Below are 27428 nucleotides of genomic sequence, written 5' to 3'. Positions count from 1 at the left end.
CTTTAAAAGGATATTATGCCAACATCCTCAAAAGATATCAGAAGAGCAAAGGTTGTATGACACTGAGTAGCACTGCACGTATGGAAGAACACTAGCAACTAAATTGTACTTTGAACCAGAGTTGTGGGCAAGTCACCTTTAAAAAGGTAAAGTCTTTCGGGGGTCGAATCTGAGTTAAAACTGTATAAAGTATATATCAAATAAGTTAAACATTAGCTACAGACCTCGTCCTCCAGACTGCTTTTAAGGACTTTCTGGGTGGAAAGGATGGACCAGGAGCCTCAAGAGTGTTCACCTCCCAGGTCTGGTGCACCTTAATATCAGACAATATCCTGAACCGTGTCACTAGGTTCTCTAGGATTCATGGTTGTTGTTTCGTCGTCAAATCACGCATAGAAGCTCATCCGTGAGTGACACTATTTAATGCATCCAGTAAATATAAGATATAATTCCCTTTTGGCATTAATCCGAAACATAACAATAATGCTCATACTGTATATTTTAGCTGTCACTGTGAGGTAATTTCTCAATCAATGAATAACACACATGACCACATTAAATAAACTCAGTAGTGAATTGCCTGCTCCTTTGAGTAGGTCATTGTTGCCCAACCATATAGTCATAATAATATAAAGACTCCATCTATAGATTGCCGACCACAAAGTACACTCTCACATTTAATGTAATTTATGGTGCTAGTGACACCAAGGTAGTAACAAATAATAGACAAATATTTTCCCATGACATAAGATCAAATACTGCAGCTTTTACGAAAGTTATGATTATTAAATTGCAATATTTTATCAGAGGTAATGGTCTTTTTGGTAAATTGTTTTTCCGAATTAGAACTTGGATGGACTGAAACCCTCGTAGGACCTGTATCTGTCGCAGCAGGACCAAATGGATAGCGCAGAAATAGTTGCTGGGGATGAATGACACCACCACACCCTTTTTTTAACGGTGTTTTGGTCCTATGCAGAGTTTTTTTTACATCATAGTTTCACTCTTGCAGGACTTGATACATATACATCCTTCCCCTGACCAAAGATATATGCAAATCCTGCAAGAATTTCTCTCACCAATTAACTGAGGAACTAAGCCCTATGCTACTGAATTCACATAAAATGAATATTTCATTCTATAATATAAGGTGGAAAAAATTAAGGGAATGCTTTGCAAGAATTTGTATTTAGTTATCATGTGTTACATTTTCTGAATTGTATCATGATTTTTTGGTCTGCTTTGATCTATTGCATATATCTCATGAGAGAAACAGCAGAAAATGAAGAGCCTTGGAGTTGGCAGCAACAAAGAAGCTGTAATCACTCATTAGTTTATTTTTGTCAACTAGCAGCAATGCCAGAAGATTTAAAGATTGAAAAAGTGTTTAGTGGTGTGTTTGTGATCGGTACCATGTATGACAAAATTAATACTGCAGCCAACTGACTGTCAGCTGATGTCTGCAACTGTGCGCTTTGAGAATCTACCAACTGAACTAGCTTTGGTCTCTTGTAAACAATCTGATTCTTGAACAACTCGCGCAATACTCCTACATGTTCTTAGAAGCACCACAGACTGTGATAGACTGTTATAACATAATTACACAGCTTTTAAACATGTGAATTATTACAGTTAGCTGTACTCTTTGTTGGCTCCTTCAGTTTGCTTTTTTTATGCTTTTCTCAAACTCGCCACATTAAACTTTCTTCCCAGTGTGTTGATCCTGTGCTAAGGCTTTTTCTATCCTTTTTTATGCAGACTTGAAAGCCTTATAAGAAGGGAGTCAGGTGGCTGAGCGGTTAGAGAATCGGGCTAGTAACCAGAAGGTCGCTGGTTCGATTCCTGGCCATGCAACATGACATTGTGTCCTTGGGCAAGGCACTTCACCCTACTTGCCTCGGGGGAATGTCCCTGTACTTACTGTAAGTCGCTCTGGATAAGAGCGTCTGCTAAATGACTAAAATGTAAATGTAAATGTAAGAAGCCTGTTCTTCTGCAACTATATGAACTTAGCAGCAGTGAATGAACACATGTAATCTTAATGGTCCTAGCAGGAACTGAAGACACAACCTGACCTCTAACTACAGAGCCAAACTGAAGTCATGCAAAACAAATCATACATTATAATAAATAATGAAATTAATTAGCATTATTACAATCCAAACCCTATTTTCCCCAAATACATTTTACTGTAAGAAATCCTTAACCATATTTTGGTCTTGAGTTTAGAAATACTTTCTGTAAGAATTGAGTTTCAAATGCTTTAAATGTTCTTAAACAGAGAAATGTTCTCTATACTATAGACTTCTGAAGGGAAAATAAATATATATTTATATGATAAAGATGCCTGTGTGTTTTAGAGATATCTAGGAGGATAGTAACATGTACGTATAGTGAGTATACTTGACGATATTGTACGGTAAATCATTTCTGGGAGAATTAAGTCAAATTTGGTAGTAAAACGTTTTTTGTATCACTTTGCTTTATCATTGTATTATATTTAAATAATATCTGAGAAAGATTAGGTGTGTTTCATGTCCACTCTGTTATATAGTAAAGTGGAAGATGTCTTTTGTTTTCATTTACTCTTTGTCAGTTTGCATTCAAGTGCAATGTTATCATGTTTCCCTTTGAAATCACTCAAAAGGTAGATTATCTAGAGAATCTGTTTTCTATAAGACTAGACAATGTGACAAATCCCATCCACCTCCTTTTGTTGACGCATATTTTGAATGATATACCTCAAGGGAGACATGTACCGCACATAAATAATACATAATGAAATGGCAGTGTGCACATATTTGAACTGAGATCAAAGAACATGGTTTAACATTTCTAAAATGTAAATTGAGAAAACTTGGAGTTGATTGAAATTCAAGAGTAGTTAATATGGCCAAGCTCATTTGATGTGTTGAATGTTTACTTAAGTCATGGCAATGACAGCTGTTCCTCAGGGTAAGAATGAATGAGGCCACTGGGAAACGAAATCAATACCAGATTGATAAAGCAAAGGTATGATTCAGTGTTGACTCAGACTTAACACATCTAAAGGTGTATTCAGGTGCCAGTGAGTCATTTAGAATCTCGCTAGGGACAAGGGCTGACTGTGGATTAGATGGCAGCAAGGTGTACCCTTTGCAAGTCGACAAGGTGATGCTGAGTAAAAGCTCTCAAGGCTCTTTTATCTGTCCACCTCATCCCACACACCTCATCCTCCCCACTTTCATTGTACCAGGGCAGACTCAACCTATCTCCTGTCTGGTCATCTCTCTCAGTTTTCCTTGTCACTGCTCTCATCCTTTTCCCATGTCCACTTGCTCCATACCTTCCTTCTCTCCGTCTCTGCTACCTGTCCCCCCTGCTCGAACCCCACCCAACGGTCCTCTCCCACACAGCCCACGCTTCCTAGGGGGTCTCAATTTCAGCCTCCTGCCCAGAAAAATCAATATTGGGAGGCAGCCTGAAAGGTCTTTCACAGGAGTATTACAGCACAGCCTGGTGCTCTGATAAACCTCCGGTTACAGCCTCTTGGGACAGGGCTGGCTAGGCCCCATTCCCGACCTGAGGGGGAACGCATTCTCCCCTGGCCGTGGGGAAGAGCTCCATAAAGGGTAAGACGTGGATCACAAGTCTGTTGGTGCGGGCTATTAGTAACCTTAGCCCAGCTGACCTGTGACTAAGGTCCTGTACTGATTCCCACACACACACTCAGGCAGAGAGAGAAAGAGGGGAAAACAGTTTACAACGATAAAGACCTTTGTCACAGATTCAAGAGAGCGGATAATGCCTTTTTGTCAATGTATGCACTGTCATTGAAGAGAGAGAGGGGGGGGGGGGTATTCAAGGCCTGCCATTCAGAGATCCCTTTCACTCCCTTTGATTATGCGGCCGCCCTCACACACACACACACCCACGACATGCACACCCCTACACACCACAACGTGCATACACACCTTAACTCCAAATGCACGCCCACATACTGTAAATGTTTCATTGACATCATTCACTAGACTGTATGAGTGTGAGACCGAGGGCTGCACATGGATAGAACACTCCCACCTCTTGTGTCTACATCCCACATACTGAGTTTACAATGTGTTACCATCACCATTATGCTCCATAGTCACGCTGATCATAAACTGCATATCAATATACCAATCCACTTAATGCTACTGTACTGTTATATAGATCTGTAGGATTTTATATTGTACACAGATAGGTCTCCTGGTGATGGTTCAGTATCCCCTCATGAAGAGCTCCCACTTTAACTAAAGACAAATAAATCCATTCCTTCCAAGCGTTACCTCAAATAAACTTTTGAAACACATTCAGGCAATTGTATTAAATATCATTGAAACTTTTCCATAAACGAAACAAGGGAACTATCCATTAAACACTCAAACACATAATGTATACTGGACAAGGACCCAGCGACATGCCCCAAGTTCAACTTGTCTTTGAAACCAGAAGAAAGCTGGCAGCTGCTCCTCCTTCAGTGGTTTGTGCAGCTGGGGCCGATCCACTGAAGGGTGGGAAAGCTCCCAATCCTGGCTGTGAGGTGGGGTTATGGTAGTTGTCTGGGAGCTCCGGTCATATCTTGAATTTAGCCTCTTCATATCCTCCAAGGACTTTGCTGCGGTCGTAGCCTACATTTAACCCCGGCATGCACAGCGGGTGAAGCCGGTTTCCGTCCACACAGAGATTTGAGTCCATGATCAAATAGAGCTCTAATACAATGATACATCACAAGATTGGGCTCATTTGAGATTTCCTCTAGATTTCCCTTGTCCCCAGCTATGGGAACAACTATAGAAAATCAATTAGGTATTATATTGATCCACCTGGATGAAAAGAGTTACTGCAGTTGGATAGGTGCTTTTCCACATAGATGTGTTGAACTATGATAATCGTGATATGATGTATACAGGGTAATTATTAAAAGCCAAAAGTGGGTTTTACATTGCGAGGCATGCAGACATATTTGTGAAAAAAAAAAAAATATTGTAAAGGTTTTACAAATTTTGTTTAGCAATTCACTAATGATATCAATTATATTATGAGGCAGAAAAGTGATGATTTGATTTTATCGTACACTACACTGTATGATTTAGTGGTCCAAAAGATAAAATCTTTAACCAACAGTTGGATAAGTGTACTTTATTAATATCTCATATATATGTTTGTTTACATGTATACAAAAATACAGAATACAGTAGAGTGTCGCCCAGCTTTCAACTGTGTCATATATATGTGTTCTTTTTGGCACCCAGATTAATTTCCTGCCAAAAGCCTTTGGGTTTCCCTTGTAAATGCATGGGACACATAACATCTAGAGCTCCAAAGCACCGTTCAGTTCATTTCACTGTCAAAAAGCCCAACAACACATACAAGAACTTATATGGTAACAGTACTTTATGGAAATTGCTTTCTGAGCACAACAGCTTAGTCACAGAATAAATTACACGCATCTGGCTGTGTGTTCCTGGGCTCTTACAAAGACAGGAAGGATGCCATCATATTTGTCTTCACAGTTTAAAACCTGTTCCAGCTTGTGGTATTCATTCAAACATTTTAGAAAATGCAACACTGCTGAAGTTAGCTAGCTGACATTACCTTATAGTCAGTTTATTGTGGTCATTCTTGATGTTTTGTACACGATGATGATGATGTCTAGCTAAACATTTGGTTCTTGAGCACAAAATGTTTAAACACCTATGGCCTATTTTACCAAAAGCTTGATGACATCTAAACTTTCATTTGCATTAATTTTGCTCCACAGCACATACAGTATAAAGTGATTTATTTGAAGGAAGGTTTCTTTCTTTCATCTTTAACAGAACAAAACAACACTCAACCATACCAAGCATCTTCTGCTATTCACGCTGAAACAGACTTCTCACATTTGCTCAGAACTAATGTATATGAACACCAATGTGGTATTATTAACATAGACTCCATTTTGCAAGATAAATATAACTTCTAATAAAAAAGGCCCATATACGCTTAATCAGACACAGGTTTACCAATGGAACGGTTTCCTAAAAATGACAATGGTTAAAACATTGCATGCAGACAGGGAACTCAATGCAACTTAAGGTGTAATTTCAGTTTGGAGCGACTTCTTTTGAATAGCATTGCTTTAAATTAGTAGGGTAAACAGTTTGGAGGATTAAGTGAATTTTCATGTAATAGAAATATTATTATTGTTTTAAAATACTTATGATCCTGCATACATAATGTTGGGGTCATTTACTGTACTGTACTGTTATTTAGTAAAGGTGGAGGGTTAACACACAAGACCATAAAAGTCACATGGAATTTTACGGTTTATAGTAGATGATAGATGCTGAGAGTAATCAATATTCTGACAGAATTTTACAATAAACTTAAAAAAATACAGGTCTAAACTAAACAACTACAGATTGAACAGAAGTAATTGATTTTTGAAAGACGGGGTCATGATCAAGTCTGATTGTCTTATTTGTTTGGTGATGGTTAATAATTCACTACAAGCAGGTCCAATGACCCTCATGCTCAAGTTCAAACAGCATAATCATTGTTTCACCTGTTCATAGTGGAATTAACAACATAATTCTGAACAAGGCACAAAACCAAGATCTGGCAAGCTGGTAAGAACACCAAAAGGTACATGTAAGAGAGAAAACGCAAATTACAACTATAGCAAATAGATGGTCAAGTTGAACAAAAAAAGGAGGCTCAGTAAAGACTGTCCCATCATGGGTTGGGTATTATTCATTTTATCTCAGATAGTGACTAAATGGTGTCAAATGCTGCAATATCTTCTATTTTCATCAGTGAATGGGTACAAATGGTACAACTTCAAATGATCACCTCCACAGTAAACTGCGAAAAGGAAATTGCAAAAATCAATGTGTCACTCTGTCATAACAGATATCATTTTTGGTTATGGCTGATAATCAAAACAATTCTATATCCTAGGTTAGGGTATGTGTGGTGTAAGACTTTATAGAGTGGAATTTTAGATTTTTTATTTGTGAAATAAGTAATAACAATGTTAACCATAATCTACATCATCATTTGTTTATAAATATGTACAGATTGTTGTGCTGTAGGAAAATTATTAATATTTGACAATATCAAATGTTAAGACATTTCGGTTGGTTAGGGGGACGCTTTAACCAATAATGTATAAAAATATTGAAAACAGTTTAATACATGCAGGGAAATTTATTTAACAACCATCTATGTGTCGTACTCTAATTCATTTTTACTATTATATAAAATATTTATTTGTATTGTATTGTAGCTGTGTACATGCAACATACAAAATATACCTCATAGATGAATAAGCAGTACAGAAGTACCTCTAAGCAGATGAGTGAAATTTGCTGATACAACTGGTCAGTATCTAGAATTATGATGTAGTGGATCATTTGGGAAATATCTGTTTGCGCATCAGACAATTAACACAGAGTTTTCAGATTATCAGATTTTTATAGAAATAAGCCTGGATATCAAAACTCTGATCTTCCAGTCTTATCAACATGGATAACTGTTATTGCCTAAGGTTTGTTAGTCAAAGCAGTACATGCTGTATACACTGTTGTTTATCTCCATGCACATTATCCACTCAAATGCCATCAATGATCAAATAATCAAACGTGAACATGTACTGTATGTCACTTGCAAGTGAAACTGTTAAATGTGATACAAGCACACTATGGTTGTCTTGGATGAGAACACAATTTGTACATGCTTACAGTATGTACAATTGCAACAAAAAGTAAATCCTAACGGGTGTCTTATTTGTCCTTGAGATGCACCCTTATGGTCCTTTTCCTGTCCATGTACTATAGTGTGTTACATCATATGGATTTTTGTCAGGTGTGTAATCAACAGCAGCAAAACGATGCTGTTAGCATTCAGAGTAAATAAATAAATTAATCATACAACCTCGTCAGCACAGCGCCCAAAATAAAATAGAGGATTCAGTTTGAGGAGTTCAAAAATGTTTCTTTTCTTGTAGTCCAGTAGAAACCAAGATTGAAGTGGTAGATGAAGTCACTGAAAATGGTCAAAGTAAGGGTGACTAGAGGTAGGCATTTACACTTTAGTCCTTAAATTGAAAGAAATGTCAGTTTTCCACTCTGTTCTTGAGAACCCGGTGCCAGATCCACATGACCACATAGCATGACCACAAAACCTTTTGGATCAGTCTTCCTGCAGAGTTGTGTCAATGCAGCAGATGTTGAAGTCCTTGTGACAGTGCCAGTCTCAAGATGTTTTCATTAGGTGGACAAGAATCCTCATTTCGCTTAACATCCATGAAATCTGGCAGTGGTTGAAGTCAAGTTGATGGTAAGAAAGAAAAGCTTATCCAGAACCAAGGTGGAGTGATGTGCAGTAACTGTACATATTTCCTTGCAGGTCTAAGCAATGTCATCCACTAGTTTAGGAAGGTAAAGACGGGTTTCTAGACAGGACGCGTAACATAGGCCGTTCATCAGATAGATTAAATTAAGTTGTCAGTTTTATGGTTGTGTTGTTTTCTTGCTCTTCAATAGAATTCCTTTTGACACCTAGAGCGGGGGGAAGGGGACAATTTTGTAATTCGAGTTAAACATGTCCATATTGTGCAGTGGTTAACTCAAAAACAAAATGGGAAACTCACCAATTTCCAACAAAGTTTAACAGTTACACGGTCTCAATGACGGTCAATCTGTTTCTGTAATGCATTAAAGGAAAAATACACTTAAACTTTAAAGTGCATGAAACACCACATTAATTATGAAAATACATATATACGATAGTTGTTCATTCATATTCCTAATTACCTATCTTCGTTTATTTAAAATATATTTTGAGCTTTGTCTAGTACTGTTTAGGGATCTTGTTTAAATTATATTCTTAAACTGAAATGAAGAGGAAAGGTGGCCAGATTTATAAACCCTACCTTTCAGAGCTTTCATCGGTTAGTTGGTGGGAGTTCCCTTCCGTCCCTGTGAATAAGACTCCTTCTCCGGAGTTCTGACCTGGTGAATCATCATTCCTCCTAGCTTTGACCTGAAACTCCCCCACACGAAATGACAATTAGTTAAAATCAAAGAAGCACCAACATTAAGATTTTAAGTAACTATCATACTGCAGACATCCAGAAAAGTGTGTATTAAGAACACTTAGAATAGAGTAAGACTCGATGGTACAAATGGTACCAATGCTACAAATGGTAAATCTACAAGCAAAGAATTGTAGACATACAATAGAATTTCTCAATAACTAAGTTGCCAACAGTCCTTCAGAGATTGCCTCACCTTCCACACTAAAAGAAACACAATGGCAGCGATTGGAATGAGCAGTAGTAGCGACAGTAGACTTTGTTCCACACCTTCAGGCAAGAACCTCAGTGGCTCATTCCCTATGAGGATTCCAAGGTGAATTCATGTTAGGTTATTTCTGGGTTACTTCTGGGTTTCCAATGAAATTGATTTAAAAGACGTAACTCTTGGATGGACACCTTGGCAGGAAAGCGCTATGAACCTCTTTCACTATACATTTTATTATTAGAAACATCTGAGATCTGACTACTTTACAAAGGAATTGTCTTGACTTCAAGAGGAAACAGATCCTTACAGAATTTGTGCTTTTCACACATTTATTTTTAAAGAATTACCCAAGGCTGACTTGATCACAATAAATAAATTACACCATATTCTATCACTCTTTATAACAAACTGTATATATTACTGTGTGTCAAGTGAGCTCAACTGTCTCAAGTGAAGTCAACTGTCACTAGTAGGTTTTATCAGGAAAATCCTGTTGGCCTACTTTTAAACTAAATGGGCAAATGCATCTAACTTTAGCTCCAATAGTGTCTTTCTGATAAGTCATATCCACAAGGATTGTTCATCTTACTTATTAAGACAACTTCATTTACAGGATTTACGTAGTAACCTACATTAGAAAACGAACTTACATGATTTACAGTTTGGTGTTGAGTCATCACAGTCTGTGATCTTGACTGAAGACAAACGGGAGGAAAAAAGGAAGGTACAGTGTTAATACTCATTATAAAAAACGTCATTGTCGGACACTAAAAAGTCTCTTTGCTGACACCTTTTCTTTTCCTCAGACAAAAGATCTAAACTATCCTCTCTAGAAATGAAAGACCAAGCGCTTGGGAAGATCTGAAGATTGCTCTGTAATCAACACGAACACAAGTGGGGTTTCAGTCCTTTTCTTCTTTTCATCTAGTCCACCTGGGTACAACTTCCCTTGGTCCTGTGACCTAGCAACAAGGAACACCACAATGGACCTACCAATCACCTGGTACATTTTCTTTTCTCCTAAAGTTCTTGAAAGAAAGGCATTTGCTGTGTAAAACCAAAAAGACAACCTTAAACACCACAAGAGATATAGCCTGCAAATTATCTGGTCATGAGAGAAATAACTTTCGAGATCCAATCAAGCCTAGGAAAAACAAGATAAGTACATGTTTATTGCAGACTGTAGCCATATGGGTATGATAACAGGAAATAGTAACAGGGGTCAGAGGGCTGAGCAGTTAGGGAGTCGGGCTATTAATCAGAAGGTTGTTGGTTCGATTCCCGGCCGTGCAAAATGACGTTGTGTCCTTGGGCAAGGCACTTCACCCTACTTGCCTCGGGGAGAATGTCCCTGTACTTACTGTAAGTTGCTCTGGATAAGAGCGTCTGCTAAATGTAAATAGTAGACCACTAAATGAGTCTGCAGTGTCAACAGTGACAACAATCTTAGAGTAGTGTGAATCATAATAAGGTGTACAGAGTAAACTTGAATAATTTATTAGCAGCCTTGTTTCTCAAGCTGATCAGATATTGACCTGTTGAGTATTTTGTTGTTGTTGTTGTTGTGGTCGTTGTTATTGTGGGACAGGAAGGTGGCTCGCAGTCTGTCAAATCTCTCCTTGATTCTTCTTGACTTGCTGTTTTGAGGAAATCTTCCACCAATTCAAAGTAACGCCCTGTCTGCCATCTTTCCTTTCTGTAGTGGCACTCAAAATCTAACATCAAAGCCTCCTGTAAAGACAAGAACATTGCGGGTGGAAAAATTGAAGCTGGGTAGACTTTCGAGGTGTTGCAAGCATTTTCTTGGGCATTGATCTGGCTACTGTATAGATCATGTTTATTGTGATTGTTAGAACTTGTTACCGGAATGTACTAAATGTATTACATTACAATGAGTTTGAATAGCCAACAGATTTATAACTTACCAAAGGCCTCATCTTAAACCGAATGTCTTGCAGCATTTGGATGAAGATGCTAATATCATATTTGTTAGATGATATATTTCCAAACTTAAGTGACAATTCTATTAAACTTTCCTCCAAGTAGAAGATATTTAGCTTCACCCAACACATTCCACTCTAAAAGAAAGAAAGAAGGAAATTAGATATGCATATGTTAGTGACTCAACAAAAAATCTGAAAAATAATATAATATTACTTTCAAAAATGTTTTGTGAAGCTTACAAAAAGAAAACTTTTCTTACCTCTTCTTTTGGAATGTAATGCACAGGAATCTTGTAATCTTTAGGAATATTTTGTTTCTGTTAAAAGGGGAAAATACAGAAAATGAAGCACAGTGAAATAATTATTTGTGACTATACAGTAGCAATCCAAAGCAACCACATTAACCTTTTATTCATACAAAAGGACAACTGAATGTTACTACAGAATTCCATTTATGCTTGCATAGGATGCCTTGATCCATTATCAGAACCAGATGGAACCTAGCACAGTTGTAAATCTTTGTGAGCTTTAATGAAATGAATAAACAAATAGCAAATAAAAAATAATCATCTCATAAATGTACCAATAAAGAGGGAAAATACTAGTAAAAAATATGCACATATTACACCACAGATCTCAGGTTTAATGAGTCCTTCAAGTAGGTAATGCATTTTGTGAGGGCTGAGAACACATCCTGAATTATACTGTAGTATCAAATGATGTCTTAAAATGCTATAATACCTTATAACATTATAGGATGACCTTTTCTTAATTAGGGCGTCAATACTAGGCTGTAAACAACACGTAACAAAAAATATTGGGTCCACATTTGTAGTACAAGGCTTGAAAACAGGTCTGGCCCATTCTGTCCAAGTTTGATGAGCAAAAGCTTGTCACTAAAAGCCTTCACAAATCTTGTACCATGAAAATTACCCAGAACTCAAGTATTCAAACAGGTGGTCCAGCAATATAATATATTTAAGAGGCCACTGCACACCAAGCTTAGCTGGCAAATGAAAGATCTGGACTATCATCCAAGTACTTGTATGGAAAATCACTACATAGTGGTAAAGCACTACTGGTTTGAATATGGTTGTGTATATCTCCCTGTTACTTTAGTTCTCAGAATATGAGCACAGTCGAGATCTAAGCTATATTGGTAGATGGCACTGTAATGCACAAGTATAGAACGGGACTAAACTGTGTTCATCTTAAACATAATTCCAAACTAGTGTACTCTTTTTGGAATTGACAAAAAAAACAAGCACCTGTGCCTCATTTCAACCCCACAACTGCACTTTATAAATTACATTCACACACAAGGTATAAACTGAGAGTAAAACTTGTGAATATTATGCAACAATTACAAACATATGAACCAAAAATGATGTAAAACTACAGCACAACTTACATTTTACACTTTTGTGAATTTGGATCAGATACAAAGACAATGTTTTTTGACAGGGCTTGATAGCTGAAAACAAGTCAATAGTCGAAACAGAAACAAAATGCAGTGTGTGACTGAAGACATCTGGCTTCACAAGACACCTAATTTATCCCTATGGTTTCCAGTCTATGTTGTCCTGACAATGGCAGCCATTTCATAAAGTCTATGAAATATATGCAATCCATTCTAGTGTCATTATGTATCTGTGTTGTGATGAATTCCCATCAAACGTGTTCCATGTTTTCTTGATCGACTTCAGTCTGTAATTTTGTAATGAATGTACCAGACTTGATTCTTAAGCCTTAGGGTTTTACATCCTTTTGACACAAGAAAGTACCAGAGAATTGCATTCCTTTCTACAAACAATTGCTCAACAACAAAGAACCAATGAAGACAGCACTATAGCTTGAAATCCTTTATCAACACAGTTTTGTTAAATAAGTGGAAATGCCTTACTAATTGTGAAAGTTTGGTGATGTCATCTGTCACAGGGTTTACAAATTCACTTGAGTAAACTCCAAGCGTGATGCAGAGCAATAAATGGACACAGACGTGTATCCAAATCTGAAAAACACAAACACAAAGTGGTAAGCAATCACACAATCTGCGACAATCTGGTGTTCTCACAAGTAAAGCAATCTCTACTCCTATTGAAAATACCTTGGCATTTATTTTGTTATGGCCCAGTACAAAGTTGCAGCCTCTGGTCAAGCTCTTGTTCACAGTCATTTAATAACAGCCCATGTTTAAAAACATGTATTTTTTATGAGGCTTGAGCTAATGCCTGCTCGAACCACACCATTCTCCTTAGGCTTTTGTCACTCCATTTCCCAACCATCATGATTCTGCTGGTTTGAGCATGTTGTAAGCAACAGACACCGTTCCTTTTGACTGAGATTAGGAACTGATCCAAACAAAAAACATAGCAGAAGATTAGGTTGGAGAGTGTTCTTTTGAGTTAGATACCTGGAGGGGATTTTTGGTAAAAGTTCACAGATTGGAGTATGCAAGACGAGAGCTGAGCTCTTCTGAGAGTTGATGTACTGTTTTTGTTTTAGTTTGTGTCAAGGAGTTCAACTGATTTGTAATATTCCTTTTTAATCTGCCATCTTTATCATCATACTGCAGCTGGGAAACAAATAGCCAACAATGGAAGAGAGGCTAAGGGCAATGCAACTAAAGTTTAGGGTTGATGAAGTGTAATTAAATTCCTCTTCACTTCTTTTGGTTATCAAATAACATTGTCTTTAAATAAGAGGAATATATGGGATGGATGTAAATGGAGAGGTGGTGGGGGGAGGTGACGTACAAGATTTGACTACAACCTAGTGTTTGCTTTCTCTATGCAGCTCTCAATCTTTGGAAATAAAAGTGACAACAAAAATATTTATGAAATGTTTACATTCGAGAAGAAAGTTGACCCAAGAAAAATAACAAAGGTCTAAAATATCGGAGATATACAACATTTTGGCTATGCAAATCTTTGAGCAAGCAATGGTAAATACAAAACTGTTAGGGAGTCAGATGGCTGAGCGGTGAGGGAGTCGGGCTAGTAATCTGAAGGTTTCCAGTTCGATTCCCAGCCGTGCCAAATGACGTTGTGTCCTTGAGCAAGGCACTTCACCCTACTTGCTTCGGGGAGATGTCCCTGTACTTACTGTAAGTCGCTCTGGATAAGAGCGTCTGCTAAATGACTAAATTTAATGTAATGTTAGTTGAGAATTTGAGTAGCTTTTCAGTGTTATGGTGACACTGTGGCTGAAAGGTACTGAGATTGCATTCATACTTAGTACCTTTACTTGGTCTACAATGGTTATTTGTCAATGTATTGATGAAGAAATTAATGATAACATATTTATAGCTTATAATAGCTTAATTTATATATCTATAAATTTGAGTGTGAAAGAATTGTTGTGTTAATTTGGCCCTCTAAGGAATTGTGCCTAATAGTCTACAACCAATTAATTGAAATTGAGCGCATTTTTGGAGGTATCCCGATCAACCATCCATCCTGGATGCTTCTCCTTTTGTTCTAAAGTAGAAGGAGTAGAAAGAACTGCCTCTCAGGTCACTGCTGACCTTGTGATGCGGTCTCTATCCATCCTATTTTGATGCCTTTTGGGCAGAAGTCATTGCTTACATACACTGCATACTTTGTCAGGATACGTGCTGCATCCATCCTGCGTACTTGGTGTGAAATATATTATGGCCGTAATACTGACGCCATAGGCAACTTTGTGCGTTGGAACAGTGACTACCAGAGCATTCACATGCAGCAGCTGGGCACTTGGACTTTCTGCAAATTGCTTGGGTGTTGACTATCTACGTGGGTGTTGAAAAAGTATGATTCTAATCGGACGTGCAGCTATATATTTACGTACTTTAGCTATCACCGTAATGGTTTGCATTGTCTGAGTCTGAAAGTAGGAATTGCTAACGCCTGGGACACCCCGGGTGCGAAGCTCCTGGAAGCGCCCGGAAGCGTCACGATCGGCTATGACTGGCTCAAGGATGTTCACACCAGACGCGCATTTCTCCGCGCTGTTCACCAAGCCTTTCAGGTAGGCTACTCTGAGCTTTCCCTTTTCACATGTACGCTGACATGGTACATAAACATGGCATAGGCTATAATTAGGAAACGTGTTATTCCAACAGCATCCCAGCATTGATTCCTCTCTACGTTGTCCTTGTAAAAATCCCTGTGCTTTTCAACTTTGAGAAATAATTTGATGTCGTCCATCCACTTAACGTGTATCTATGGGTCTGTAGATTGGTTAACGCACCCCAGCTCACTATAAAGGTTAACATTTCAAAAATTCAAAAACATTTACGTGCCTCAGCGCTCAATTCAGACACTTCGTGCCTTGCTGCCCCTGGGCTCCCACAACCCCGGATTTAATTGCTATTGATGGGAACTCGCCATACAGCCGGAACCAGTGGCGATTTTTGACTATTTTTAGGGGTGCTCAAGCACAGTTAACACAAAAAACACTCAGAGACTGCAGGTATGGCTGTTCTGATATCTGCAATTGATTTAGCTAGTATTGCTGTTGTTGCTAAATTCAGTACATTCGAGGGGGCGGAGCTTCAGCTCCTTCAGGGACACGCCCCGCCAGTCTCAAGCGGAGAAGACTGCTGTTTTTCTCACAATTTCAAAGCCTAATTTAACATACTTGTTTGTGTTTTTTTTCATTCGAATTTGGATGGGTAGTAAACTACACATTCTTCTGTGGTGTAATGAACTTAAAACTAATTTTCAATTCCACATTACAGGATCTTTAATATCCAGTGTTGCTATGCACCTTTAACGTTGGTAGTCTGCCAGTAAAACCAAAGAAGAAGAAGTAGGTAATTAATTTCATGGTGCAGATTAAGAACACAAGTCACATTCTCATTGGGGGCTGAGCCTCCCTAAAGGTCTGATGCTAGAATCACCCCTGGCCGGAACCCCAAGTATATGCGACGACACAGGATAATATTACGTCGCCGTCACAAATTGCTGGCTCGGGGGTGTGTTGACTGGTGTTTGTCAATCAACTCAAAATGTTTGTGTTGCACACATGATGCTACTTAATCTAAATTAGCTAGACAGTAGCATGTGACAATTAAACCAGAGAGATTTGCTTGCATCTCACAGAAAGTGTATGGAGGCGGAATGGGTTGCCAGGCGATCTGCGAATAGTGTGGCTTCGCAGCACAGAGACCGGGCCCCAAAACGCTAGTCTGGATTATTGAGTTGATCTAAGGGCACAATATGTTGCATTTAAATGCACATTACTTCTCTAGGTATAGGCGAAATGTACCCTTCTGTGTACTTTGCACTTGCAAGTGTGTGCTTTGAATAATTAGGCTTTAAAACAGTGCAGTAAAGGTGCTATATGACCCATTTTCCCACCATTCCACTGAATTATAATTTTGTCTTGAATGGTAGAGTAACACAAATACACGCGTAAGAGAGACTACTAGTGGCAGTAGACTGGCCCAATGTCTTACAATTTTTGCCGTCCATTTTAAAGCTGGTGTAGGCAAGTTTTGCGAAGCTAGCTATTTTAGCTTCTATTCCAAACTATTCAAGCCATAATATCCCACCACCTCCCTTCAAAGCCATTCCCACAAAACACATGAACGCGCTTCCTGACTACAGAACTGCCGGGAGACAACAGGAATTTATTGATTGACTCAATGTTTTGTCTGTTTATTACAGTCCTGCGAAACCCACAGATGTCGGATTGATGTCGGATTGATTTCATATTACCGTAAGGTATTGCATTTCCGTATTGGCACCCAATTTTTTCTGGTGGTTTTATTCTATTAACATCAGTTGAAATATCCCAAACTATCTTCTCCTGTACATTTTTATCCTGGCTCAAAATACTAGCTTTTTTAAAGATTTCTTGCTGAATTTTGCTGAGTTTAAAACAAATCCGGAATGGAAAGACTAGCACCCTACTTTTAGCTTACTGTTAAGACGGCAGAGACCTGTCATGAAGCCTGGAGGACAGCGAGCCACTACTGCACAGGACAAGATGAGCCAAATTTTCAACATGACGCAGACCGTCTCTTACATTCTTTTATCCTCAATGCGCCCCAAAGCACTTCCAACAGGTCGCCATCATTACAAAACTGGTTCTACTTAATAATAGGTCTATCAGCGCACCTCAGCACCCACAACTACTGCTGCTTTTAACCTTTGTTCGGTTGCCTTAGCTATCTGCTTTACAATAATTACTCAGTGTGTGTGTATTGATACATCTAGCCTTGTAGGAAACCAGACACATTATTGGTTAACAATGTAGCCTAAGGTACAATTCAAAAGTTGATGGTGTGTGGACAAGGACGTTATTCACCTGCACACAATCACAAGTAAATTGGGATATATAACAATGTAATATACAATACAACATAATATATACAGACAAACGTTCATTGTACACGTAACCTACGTTATAAACCTCAGAAAAACATGTTGAGTGGAGTTGAGTTGTTTCCGCATTTTTAAGGATACATTTACACAGAGTTTGATACATTTGGCTCCTGGTGAGACCTTTTTAAAAACCCATTTAATTTGCTGCCCTGTTCCTCCACTGTACACAAACTTGGCACAACTTCATGTTCTAGCCTTAAAATCAAACTTGGCTGTAATTGGGGGAAAGTTCAAACAGGTCACTTGAGGGTTCAGTCCTAACATACTCCATGTGAGACAAATACAAATTCTCCAAAGGACAGCCATGGTTTATAATTCTCTGGTGTATTTTCAGAAGTATTTGATTTGTCAGTGTCAGTTAACATAAACTTCCGTAAATACTGTAATAAAGTAGGGCAGAAGGCCTAACAATGTAACAAAGTAGCAGTACTCTGACATCTGGTCTTGGTTATATTAAAAGTACAAAGCGTTATGGTCTGGATTAAGATTTATACTGATTGAGAATAGGATATTTTCCTACACACTGTTAATGTTTTACTGATATTGTATCACCACCACTGATGATTGTGAAGGTAATTTATGCTGGCACTCTTATGATTCAGTCACAATTCACGCATTATCATCAGTCTTTACACTGTAATTACAGGCATTGGTGTAAATCCCTGGGGGGATGGGGGTGAAACAACCTCCCCAATCATAGGCAAACATCAGATGTAACACATTACAATCTAGGTAATGTGTTACATCTCAACCTTTGGTGTCCCCCCTCAAAAATTACTCTTGAGAAAATGTCATGTAATTGGCCCCCTCAAAGTATATATGAGATTTTCTTGATTACAGGCATTATAAAATTATCTTCAAGAGTATCAGGAATTTATCAGACTTCAGTATGATAAGAAACAACATCATGCAAAATGACCCCATCCCTTACAACCCCCCCACCCCCTCACCCCTCATCAACACACATTCCAAATATGGATCCATCAAATTGCAAGTGAATTATATATAAACACTCTTAATTTTGGGGACTCAATTAAAAATACTTGTTTAGTTTTTTGATGGTCCAAAAAAATTTGGGCTTTACAAACAAGACTGACAGCCAGATAAGACAGAAGGAAAACTGATTCACAGATATTTCCTATTATTTGGTAGCAACTCCAACTTTTTTTCTCAAACTAAACAATATCTATTGAATTTCAGTCTAAAGATAAAAACATATACTGTAAGCTCCTTTTGGAAACCCTGAAAACATCTAAAGTAGTGGTTTTCAAGATTACTGAAGGTAAAAAACAAACTTTGTATAGCAAACTGCCCCTGGTATAAAATAATGCCTTTTTAGGAGCAGTCTGCCCACAACACACTTTGCTATCCTAGTAATTCCCTGCAGCACTTTCAACATTGTTACAGGAGTGGACAGTACATTGTCATTTGGAACTAGTGTATCTTATGGTTTAATCATCACCTGGAAAATTGCAATCCCTTGCAATCAGAGTGAGCACCAAACCTACAGGAGCAACTCAAAAGTTAAAAAAAGAATTCTAATGTCAATGTTAGTGTTGTAGAAACAGAGCTCAATCCTCCCATGCATGCATGAGAGTAAACAAACATACACACTCATGCATGTATGCATAACACACTATCAATGACACAGTAAACAGCCTTAGAATTTATGACTGTTGACAAATAGTACATTTTATGATGGCCACAGACGGGGTCAAATGATCAGAGCAATCAGTACAGCAGGAGATGAGGGACGGGTGATGGGAGCCACATGGAGAGTTGTGTGTCCTGGCTCTTTATGAGACAGGATCATGACCCCTGAAATCAGAGGAGCAGCAGGAGACTACTGGCTACAACATGTCTGGCCAGATGCCAGTCAAGCATGGTTCATATCCTCTTCAACTATCAAACATTTGTCTTCCAGGGTTCTCCCTAACCCCAACCACGATGCTGAGATAAAGAATTAAAAAATGAAATGTTTCACTACTCAGTTAAAGTCTTGCTCCACAGGGAGGATGTTAGTCATATTGGTACCGCTTTACCCTAAGTTTACATCAGTGTCCATAATTGTACATTCTAATACCTGTTCTGACATTGTAATTACTTGGTAACAGCTATTTGATCACATGGCATTACGGTTTATTAATTGAAAGATGGAGTTTGCCACTTATAAAAAAGTGTTTTGTGAAATGTAGTGACACTAGTGTGCAGTACGTGAATCCTTCACAGAACCTGATAATGTACTAAATAGTGTACACAAATCAGCAATATGTGACTTTGTTTAAAAAGCGTAATGCTTCACTTGCCCCCTTGACAAAGAGTCAAAGGGGGAACAAAAAAATGGTCTGAAGTTAAACATCACTGTAAAGGTAACTTGGGTCTGCAGAGACAAATGTTGGGTTACTGCATGTCCACCCATTCTCCCCGAACCACTGTCCTTGCTTGCCAAAACATTTACATTTCGATGTCTAAGATATCAGCCCACTTGTTTTCCATGTAAGTTCCCACTGGGATATTTAAGTATGATAGGGTAAATCAATAACATGTACATGATCCCACATCAGCACTTGTTGGCTAGTGCATAATCAAGAGTGATTATAATAACTGTTTTGACTATTTCGCAACTGCTAGGCTGCATATGTATAAATGTTTTCCTATGACTTATGAAACATGACAAGTGCAGAGAGATTTATTAACATTCTTATCATAGGGCTTCAATTTATATCTAAGGTATTTGGCAGTCACTTTTGAAAAGGTCATTCAAACATTTCTGAGTGCACAAAAAGATCATAAAAGGCTTTGATCTCTGCATACAGTCTCATTGACATCCATGGTGTTTCTCTAGTGTTCCATATTCTGTTGCTAGCTGCAACCCACATTACAGTGAACAAGAGGTGCAATCGATATAAAACCCTTTCCACAGATGGCAGTGGGAGTATATTAAATTAATGACTATGTGTCTATAAAATGGAGATTTCAATCCCACACAGAAAAACATTGGAAAATATGTGTATGTTCACTGACTAGAGGCTCCTAATTTTGACTGAAATGTCAGCAGGGTGCAATATACCAAGCCGGATTTCATCAAATCCTTCTTGCAACATTTAACAGAACATAAATAACATCACACATACATAATTAATTACAGTGCTGTTGCGTAACATTATTCAAAATTGTTATTGGGGTGTGTTCCCTACAGTGAATTTGAATGACCAACTAGCTGTGTGTGCCCATAAACTGGAGTTCAAAGATTGATTATGTTCTGGAGCAACAATCATAGAGAATCAAGGCTTTAAGGTCATGATGTTTTGTGTCCAGAGCCACAGTAGGGTGGGCTAAATCAAGTTGTGGACTGACATGAAAGTAGGTAGGTACACTATCCAGGGTACTAAAAGCCCTCTTGTCCCTCTTTGTTTGGTACATTACAGCTCTCTAGATCTGTGGGGGCCGCACTTCCTCATGATGATTATCCATGTCTGATTCTCAACAGGCACTTTGAACCCAGGGCATCATTAACATAAACAGGCTCTCCAGATACCCAGGCCTGTACCCTCTCCACCACATAATCTCATTACACAAAAACACAAGGCCCTTTGCATAACATTAGTGTCACATGCCTGCCATCCGGCCATGTTTTTTTCTATTGGCAAGCATACCTTGTTCCCAATTTGTTTGCAGAAATCATTTCTGTGCCAGCACAGCAACAGCTTTGATCCATAAAGCTCACTGTAAGGGACTCTTAATTCCAGACTAATTCCAGATTCATGCAACATGGAAACAGCCAATGGACATAAGGTCTATGACCAAAGTTGGGTCTGTTCATTGCTCACTGTAAGGAATAAAAAAAACAAAAAACATGATAACTCCTCTACTATTTTGAGTGGACTTATACAGTTGTTACTCTCATGACAGGAGAAGATTATGGTTTGTCAAAACACTTCTGAATTAGATGAGGTGAAGGCATGACAGGAAAAAGCTCAAGAGCATCCTTTCTGACCTGAGGCATGGGAGTGTGATGGATTACACCGCAAGGCAGTGAGCGACTGGTGCCCTCTTCAAATGTGTATAAATCAAATTTGCATTGACAAATAGCATTGAGTCTGCCTGACTCGTTCAGGTGCACTTACAAAATCTTGGACTAAACACAATCAACTTAAAACGTGTAACACAGGAAAAGCTACACTACTTTATACTTCACTGGAGTACTAAACCCAGGGTGTCAGTTGTGTTCAGTGTGTTTTTACAATCTCAGCATTTTGCTGTCAATGCAAACAGTGCTGTCAAACCGACAGCAGAGGAATTAAGGAGTGTTAGATAGTACTTTGAGCTCTCCAGTTGTTTCAGTCATTGGTTTTTACCATTCACAATAAACTTGACGTTACAGGTTGATGGCAAGGTATAGAATGTTATAGGTGTAGGTGTTTAAATCAGGTAAAACCGTTTTAAGTCGTTTTCTTCTTAAAACAACTGTGGGTAATCCTTCTAGATCTTGTCAGCTCCTCTTGGGAGGAAAAATGAAATGGTTTACGCTTTTCAGGGATATCTGATATGGCTACTGACTACAGTGATGACAGGATGAATGAATGCTTCAATGGCAGGGTGGAGACAGGCTTCTTTAACTTCAGACCACAGCCACAATGCTTGAAGATTTTCTCATCTCTCCTTCAACATAATGAAGTAAGGTGTTAAATAACTTGAACCTCAATGTCATAATACTAGGAGTAATAAAGAAGAGTGGTTGTCATTTAAGTCAAGATACAGATGGTTATTTAACATAGATGATTGCTAAATCATATAAAAGTGCTCTGATGAAAGATGTAGTTGTGCTTAGTGGTGGTGTTTGTAGAAGAAATGGTTGTGAAACTGGAGTCATGATAAAACTTGTTTTATTGTCCAAATATCAGTTTGAGATTGTGTACACTGAGCTCTACATTGTGAAACATCTTATGCATATGATTCTTGTTGTTTTAAGCATTTAAAAAGGTGGTTGAAGGATGTGGTCTTGTCAGGATCAGTATCGTTTGTGGAATGATGGAGTCAAATGAGGTTACACAGCATGCTTATTAGGTAACTAATGCTTCATATGTCATAACTCACCGCAAAACTGAGGACTGAATAACATTTTTATATTTCATTATTCAGATTCTGGAAAATATAAATGTGTTTATTAATTATGTTTTTCATATTTTACAAATGGATTAATGACAACCACCAGAATGACTTTAAAAACTAATATCACTAACTCACAAGGTAATGAAGTACTTCTCACCAGATAAGTAAAACTGTGACCACATTTGTTTCCTTCAAAAATATGTGCCATTGTTAGCACTTCCACAGCTATTTGCAAATGGAATAAATACTTTACATGGCAAACCTTCACATTCCCATGAAACCTAACAAAGGATTTCACAGAGTTTGCCAAAATAAGAGAACCCTTTCGCAACTAATACAAAATAGCCCTTGTCGCTTCATTTGCCCATATATCATGCTGTTTAGTTTCTGTACACCAGTCAAAATCTGTATTATTTGTATGACTTAGTTCCCATCTCTCCAAAGTGTCATGCCACTATCTTCTGACACCCCTTTAGAGCAGATGATGACATGAAAACCAATCCTTATTCTGACAGCAACTTTTCTCTGCCTCATATGACTTAATATGTCATCCTCTTGGGACAAACCCTTCCTTTGCATTCCATTTTTGTTGAATTTTCCTTTAAATTAAAGCAGGAAAATAAAATTCTGTACACAAGTGATCTCAAGATCTTATGTATTCTGCTATAACGTGTTATTGGCCACATGCCTCACAGAATAGGTTTTCCGTCTGTTCATGGTCATACATGACATGCGTATTTACAGCCAAATGTGTGGAATGACCTAAATGAGCGTTTACAGTCACGCAGAGAGGGAAATGTATGCTGCTCGCCTCACTAGATACCCTACTTTGTTGTTCACAATCCCACATTTTTATGAGCTGGGCCAAAATAAGTTTCATTTCAATAATTTTAATCAGTATTTCACAAGAATCACAAATGAGTTGAAGGCAAATTACTTGTGCCATTATGCAGAATATAAATCTCTGAACATGACCACGATCCATCAGTGCTGATGCACTGCTTAAGTACAGCAACCTCTGAAGCTTTGCAGTCATAATAATTCATTTGTGACTTCTTCATTGACAATTGAGAGGAGTGTACAAATAATTGCAGAACTTCATTATCTGTTCTTCAACATCTGTAAACTAGGCCTTTCTGTAACTTAAAACTTTCAGACTAATTAACATGCTCCCATGGTCCAGCTCATTGCAACATTTCTTTCCCCACTGTGCTATGCACTCATGCAGTATCAAAGGGTATACCCTGACAGATAAATCTGCTTAAATGTATGTGGTTTTTCAGTTGATAGGTATTTATTTAAATGTCCTTCCTCAACTTGTTTGTTTAAAATCACAGAATAGATATGTATTATATCGAGAAAATAGGTCATAGTGTTATCAAATGTTCTCTGAAATAGTTTTCATGGAACTACTGTCTAAGAGGTATGTTCAGGAATCCAGTCAGATTATTTTACCAATTTCTACACTCCGTTTATTTACTAGTATTAGACGAAAGAGAAAGCAATAAAAAGTCATACCAAATCAAAGTGAAGAAAGCAATAAAAAGTAATACCAAATCAAAGTGAAGCGACTGAGTTCAGAATTACTTATACACTTGGTGTCAGCTAAATAAACATTTGTTTATTCTTGTCTGTACTGCACTTGTCGGTCCTGCACTTCAATTCAGTCTTGTTTGACAAATGTAGCTACTCTGTTGTAATCATCAAATGTAGCTACTCTGTTGTAATCATCTTCCTGTGATCTGCAACACTGGTTTACGCTGACACACAAGCCATAGCGGAAAAACTGCCCACTAGCGTAAGATGAGACAATAGCAGCTAAGTATACCTTACTGCTACATTGTGATAAACTGCCACTATAGAAGATCTTAGGATAATAAGATACCAAGATAAAAGACGGCACTGAATTGAAGCACTAGCATTACATGTCTACTTTACAATAGCTTTAATTGACCAAAGTGTACAAAAATTTCTTTAAAAGATATATCTCTTTGAATTTATTATTTTAGTGAAAAGAACCCACACCCTCAACTAGCATTCCTAAACATGTGGACACTGGGGCCACAGCATTCCACTTGCCTTGCGTGCACATCTCTGCTGGACTGTCCACTTTCTCCCTCCCTCCTTCTTTCTCTGTGAAAGGTTTTGTGGCCTGCTTGTGACACTTCCCAGACATTAGATGCTTAACCTTACAGAGTTGTGGCCTCTAAATCAACAATTATTTAATGACAGTGCAAAAATATGTCACACCTAATTCTATCCCAGGCTTTAGATTAGCCTCTGGTCGCTACCTGACCGAAAGGGCGTGTAGATGCAGGAAAAAGCTAAACTCACATAAATCTCACTCATTTTATAGTAATAGGCTAATTTATAGCCTAGTAGACTCCCTACACTAGACCACTATATCTCTCTAAATGTGCTTTGCTCTCCCCACAGGAAGAATCATAAAGCAGGTATATGAACACTTGTCAATGTGCGACCCCTCAGTGCACCGGTGTCTCTAGACGTCCCCAGAGGCAGGGCCTTTTGAAAAAGCCAGAGAGATACTGCTTTTCCATCAAGCTGTTAAGAAGGGGCAGTGGATGAGGAGCAATAAAGGGGTAAACTGATATACCCTGTCTTATTGTTGACTTGGTGCATTGATGACTTAGGCATTGAGGACCTCTGAGACAATAGTCTTGAGTATGCCTTTCAGCATACCGAAAAAGCCAGTGATATTTTGAAGGTTTCACTGAATCAGTAAAAGAACAAGGAGGGGGTAAATGAGTCATCTCTGTGGGGTTGCTCATCTGCTGAAGCATTTCGTTCATCATCGCTTTTGATAAAGCTGTGACATTTGGCAGTGTATAGCGGACCAATTTAATGACTGTTATTGTATATATTATGCATTATTTAATATTGTTACCATTTTACTATGATGAATACACAATTTACATAACTGGAATTGTGGCATAATGTTCCTCCCAGTTAATAAAAATAAAAACACACAATTAATTCTTCCCATATGTGGCACAAAATCAGGTGATCAGAGGATTGGGTCAAATATGCTGACAGGGTCAATGATATGTTTTACTGGAGCAAGAGAGTATAAGAGAGACCCCTGTTTTTAATTAGTCTGGATGTCTTGACTTAGCCTATGTATCACCGATAAGCGGGTGATCTGTCTCGTTCTGTAGTGGTGTTTGAAGCCAACGTAAAGAATTCATGGAACTCTAATTGTAACCGACAGCTGATTTAGACTGACCTTGATATGCAATGTATTTTTTTTAAATAATTTTAATGATTTGGGGGGGTAATCAACTGCTTACATTTAAGTTTCAGTCTATTTCATTTGATTAAACCGCTTAAGCAAATAAACTAAGTGAACACAACGGGGAATAAGCATCGGGGAATACACTGTTATGCAAAATAAAATACCTCAACAAAACATTTATATCCTGGAAACAGATGAGGAGAAAATTACTTCCAAATTAACTAACTAATGTCATAGGCGGGCAATGGTTTTGTTGGTGCCCTCCCATTTGTGCGATCCTGATATGTTACCCACGCGTTTGAGAATTGATATTAGCTACTGTCACTCAACATGTAAATGGTGTATAAGTGGTGTATTTATACACGTAAGTGGTGTAAAATGTAATAGGGTTTGGTCAATAACGTGTTGTTCCATGTTTTTTGTTGTTGTTATTGTTGTTTTTAGTGCATTTAGCTTGGGCTACTGATTCAAGCTCATGCTTAAATGAAAATCTTTGTAGATTTGCCATATAACTCATAATTAATCACCAGGCAATCATGTTAATAAATGTGCAGTCTGTGTTCACTTACTTTTGACTTCTTCATATGGAACGAGAGGAGTAAATCCAATGTATGCGAAACCCTATTTTATCTTACTTCTGCGGGGAGGAAAGGGGTTTTCACCATCCCGCGTGCACATATCCAATGCTCGAGTCAATAATATCCAGGTAGGAATAAAAGCTTAAACCTTAGCACTGTTGTGATAATACGTATCCAAATACACGGCATGCCGAACGCACGGAACTGTGAACTGTGAAACCCTGGTAAGATTGAGATGTATCCCGGACAACCCTTTTATGCAAAGCCTTGTAAGTGCCGCCCACTTTATTCCGACGCTCTATTAGTCTACTGAAGGCACATTTATCAGCCGCGTACCTATTTCCTGTGTTTCAGCCACTTTAAAACAGTATGTAAAAACACTGAATGATCGGGTTTAAGATAGATGCTATATGCTCACTTGACACAAGAATGACATGATACTCAATGTTGTGATTGAAAGTGCCTCGCTTTCTATTCTGAACGCCGAGGGAAAGGGCGTGTGGAGGGGATTACACCGAAACTGTCGGTAGCATATCAGTTTATCTATAGGCTACCCTACCAATAAAACAATTTTGGGAAAGAATAACTTTAATACTATCAGTTTAACACTTTGAAATAATTATATTAACTGACGTGGTATCATTTGAATTGGAAAATGTGCTCATAGGCCTATCCTTAAGTATTGGGCAGTTATGTTCTGTCCCAAGCACATTATCTGAAATACATAAATTAGGTTATCACGAGGTAAAAGACTGTTAACATATATTTGAAGTTTGGAAACCCATAAGCCATGAACCAGATATGAATTCCAAACTTTTATAGGCTATACATTAGTTCCCTCATTTGGGACTTACAAGAAAATGGGC

The 27428-nt window shown here is 38.2% G+C and overlaps 1 protein-coding gene across 1 annotated transcript; it reads right to left on the bottom strand.

Moving 5' to 3' along the window:
* Nucleotides 1-5148: 5148 nt before the first annotated feature.
* On the bottom strand, nucleotides 5149-26768 carry kitlga (kit ligand a). Its single transcript, XM_067235351.1, has 10 exons — nucleotides 26554-26768; nucleotides 13152-13259; nucleotides 11509-11565; nucleotides 11231-11383; nucleotides 10841-11036; nucleotides 9956-10000; nucleotides 9294-9397; nucleotides 8936-9045; nucleotides 8654-8707; nucleotides 5149-8561 (listed from the first exon to the last, which is right to left on the bottom strand). Exons 1-9 carry the CDS (start codon nucleotides 26566-26568, stop codon nucleotides 8677-8679), a joined length of 819 nt encoding a protein of 272 aa, XP_067091452.1. The 5' UTR covers nucleotides 26569-26768; the 3' UTR covers nucleotides 5149-8561; nucleotides 8654-8676.
* Between the last annotated feature and the right edge of the window lie 660 nt (nucleotides 26769-27428).

This window comes from Osmerus mordax, chromosome 4 (assembly GCF_038355195.1).
Source record: "Osmerus mordax isolate fOsmMor3 chromosome 4, fOsmMor3.pri, whole genome shotgun sequence".
Lineage (NCBI taxonomy): Eukaryota > Metazoa > Chordata > Actinopteri > Osmeriformes > Osmeridae > Osmerus > Osmerus mordax.
This window is presented reverse-complemented; position numbering and strand designations above follow the sequence as displayed.

What these genes read in the sequence shown, in the direction of transcription:
- kitlga (XM_067235351.1), bottom strand. An exon ending in ATTACATTCCAAAAGAAGAG is followed by an intron (nt 11,384 to 11,508) that starts GTAAGAAAAGTT and finishes TCTTTCTTTTAG; the next exon opens with AGTGGAATGTGTTGGGTGAA. An exon ending in AACAACAAAATACTCAACAG is followed by an intron (nt 10,001 to 10,840) that starts GTCAATATCTGA and finishes GTTTGTCTTCAG; the next exon opens with TCAAGATCACAGACTGTGAT.